The 3034-nt window shown below is 38.6% G+C and overlaps 1 protein-coding gene across 1 annotated transcript in view; it reads left to right on the forward strand.

Annotated features, from left to right (window-relative positions):
• plekhj1 (pleckstrin homology domain containing, family J member 1) overlaps positions 1 to 3034 on the forward strand; it is a 10526-nt gene extending 7492 nt beyond the window's left edge. The window contains exons 5-6 of the mRNA XM_032531480.1: positions 1003 to 1066; positions 2129 to 3034. Coding sequence (XP_032387371.1) covers positions 1003 to 1066; positions 2129 to 2221 — 157 coding nt within the window. The 3' untranslated portion in view covers positions 2222 to 3034. The remainder of the gene's footprint in view (positions 1 to 1002; positions 1067 to 2128) is intronic.

Genomic DNA, 3034 nt, shown 5'->3' on the forward strand with positions numbered 1-3034 from the left:
GATCCATGAAATAACTGGCCTTTAAAAAAAAAATGTGCCTGATTCTATGGGAATTTAACACAGGGGGGTGCTTATTATGCACCCTGTATTTTAACATAGGGGGGTGCTTATTATGCACCCTGTATTTTAACATAGGGGGGTGCTTATTATGCACCCTGTATTTTAACATAGGGGGGTGCTTATTATGCACCCTGTATTTTAAGGAAGAACATTTATTTATTTACAATGCATTATTCATTCACAAAGAAAATTGGTGTCCTGAAAGATTGAATTTTTTTCTATTATTTTAATTAAGGCATCATTTTTTAATTCCTTTTTTTAGTCAACTTTAGCCTGGTTTCATACATTTATGAGCACCACTGTATAATGATCGGGTAATGACCACATGAATCGCCCTCAGTCATGTATCATCCATCAATGGTAGCTTCATGATACACGCAATCCATAATAATGAGGAAAAATCTAAATGCATGGCAAAAATAACATATTGTCAATATTTAAGAGAAGCCTCAAAATTTCATGAGTCATGTTTTTACAGGAGCTCATGTCTCATTAAGAGGCCCCTGGCTCCCCTGTAGTTGGCTGCTTATGCATATAGTCATCGAGTAATCTAAATAAAACAAAATGCAGTAGCAGCATGTCTGAATTTTTCCAACTTTAATACACAACTACAGCCATATGAATGACAATTATAGCAACTGTGTTCTCTACAACTGAATATGATCACGTATCTGCAGCTTGGCAGGTCTCAACATGCAGTGAGAATTCACACCTCATTGTGTCTCAGCCTCCAGTAATAGACTCACATGGGTGAATCTGTCACAAATGAATGATGTAGCTGTTTCCAGAGACACAATGTGACTTGTGTTGAACAGTCTTTAACTGAGTCATCACTACTTGACCATGTGTTTAAGAATGATTAGGAAAACCATGATGTTCCCAAACAGGGAATACTATCCCTGGTCGAATGTCAAAATTAATTTGTCCTCTCATCTCTTGCAGTTACGAGTTCATGAGGAAGAACCTCATATTCTATCGAACTGAAATCCACAGGCTCACTGGCAAGGTGAGACCCATCATTGCAGCGATCTCGATGCACGCAGATGGTGCTGGTATCCAACTGGGTCGTACTAGCGGGGATTTAGGTGTGAAGTGTATTTGTGCCACGCGTGACTCACTGAAATGCACAGGATCAGCAATAACAGAAGATAGACGAGGATAGGAAAATTCACTAGTTGAGGTTTTATTCAACAAAGTTTTGCTGTTGAGATTCAGGCCCCTCCGTCAAACAAAAGAGAAACGTGGAATTTCAATTTTGGTGCTCAAAGCACATATTAAGTAGTTAACCCTCATGTTGTCCTCGGGTCAAATTGACCCGTTTTCCTATATCAGTAAGGAAAAAAGGAAGGAAAGGGAAGGAAAAAGCAAGGAAAGATGGAAAGAAACGAGGAAAAAATGACAAGGGAAGGAAGGTAAAAGTAAGGATTGAAGGAAGGAAGCGAGGAAAGAAGGAAGGAAGGTATAAAGTAAGGAAGGAAGGGACAAAGTTAGAAAGGGAAGAAACAAAGGTAAAAAGTGGAAGATAAAAGAAATAAATGAAGGAAGGAAAGGTAAACAACCAAGCAAAGAGTATGAAGCTGTTGCTTAACCCTCATGTTGTTCTTGGATCAAATTTGACTCGTTTCCAGTAAATAAATAAATAAATTTGGGCACAAAAAATGGGCTGTCGAAATAACCGCTGAAAATGTCAATGATAAAAATATAAAAAAAATTACCCACAACATTGAAAAAGTGACAAAAATGTCGGAAAAAAACATTTATTTATTTATTTATCTTTTTTTCATGGTTGAAGGGAAGACAACACAAGGGTTAAGAAAAACTTAAAAGCAAAATGTCTTTTCAGAAAAGGGTTAAAAAATAGTTCCCAGTGAAAACTGTTCATAGCGAAGTCTGTAAAGAAATATGGTTCGTCAAATGTCATTTTGGGATGCTGTAAGAGCCGCTAATTAAATTCCACTCACCTACACTGTATTTTGGTGGAGGCAGAAGTCTTGAATTTCTAACGGATTCATTTAAAGGTTGATTTTTGCTTTGCCTTGACGTTATTCATCTTCTCCTTTCTCCACAGGACCCCTTGGAGCAGTACGGGATATCAGATGAAACTCGCTTCCAGGTCAACAATGGCCTGCGACTCATGCCCAGTGATACCTCCTCCCTGTAGAGCAGCTACCTGTGTCCACATGTACTTTATTTTCATTTCAGTCTGCCCTGCATTACCCTAAACACACCAGCTCTTTAGATATTTACTGCTCTAAATGTATTTAGTGTCGCAGGGGCATTCACACCCATTTTTTACCCTCACTTTCTTCTTCAGCGATAAAGGCAGTAATGTTTCCTTTTACTCACACCTCCTCAAACCATATCTCAAAACACTGACAAGTCCGATCTCCCCCGCCACAGCCTGAACGTACCGCCCCCGTTCTAAATAAATGGGACGGCCGACGCAGGCAGACTGAACGTGGCTTTATAGCGGGATATCTAAGGCTACACAAAGTAATGGAGTGATTTCAATCATCACAGGTTACAAGGGGCTGTGGAAAAGTGGGCAGGCTTCATTTTGGTTTAGGGGATATGACATGCCATTTTCCAACTCTGTCTTGGTTAATTGGTTGTCTGTATAAATGTGTTTTTATACTATGTTTTTCTACTGGACTTTTAGACCATGTGATTTTCAGAGCGTCAGATGATGTACTTGCAGATGCTGTAGAGCTGTGACTTTCTTTCAGGACATATGAATACTGATAACTGAGTAAATGTATACTGCTTGAAGAAGCTTATGATTATTAAATACGGTGCTCAATTTAGAACATATTTGGCAGTATTTACTGTCCCAATTTAAACTGCATGGGCCCTTTGATTTGCTGAGCTGAGCCACCCTTTTCACTCCATTTTTGGATTTTTAAGCTATCCCATTATGTATTCATCATCTAGCCCATTTAGACTATTTAGTTTTAAAAACTATATTTTTGCACAA

The sequence above is a fragment of the Etheostoma spectabile genome, chromosome 12 (assembly GCF_008692095.1).
Source record: "Etheostoma spectabile isolate EspeVRDwgs_2016 chromosome 12, UIUC_Espe_1.0, whole genome shotgun sequence".
NCBI lineage: Eukaryota > Metazoa > Chordata > Actinopteri > Perciformes > Percidae > Etheostoma > Etheostoma spectabile.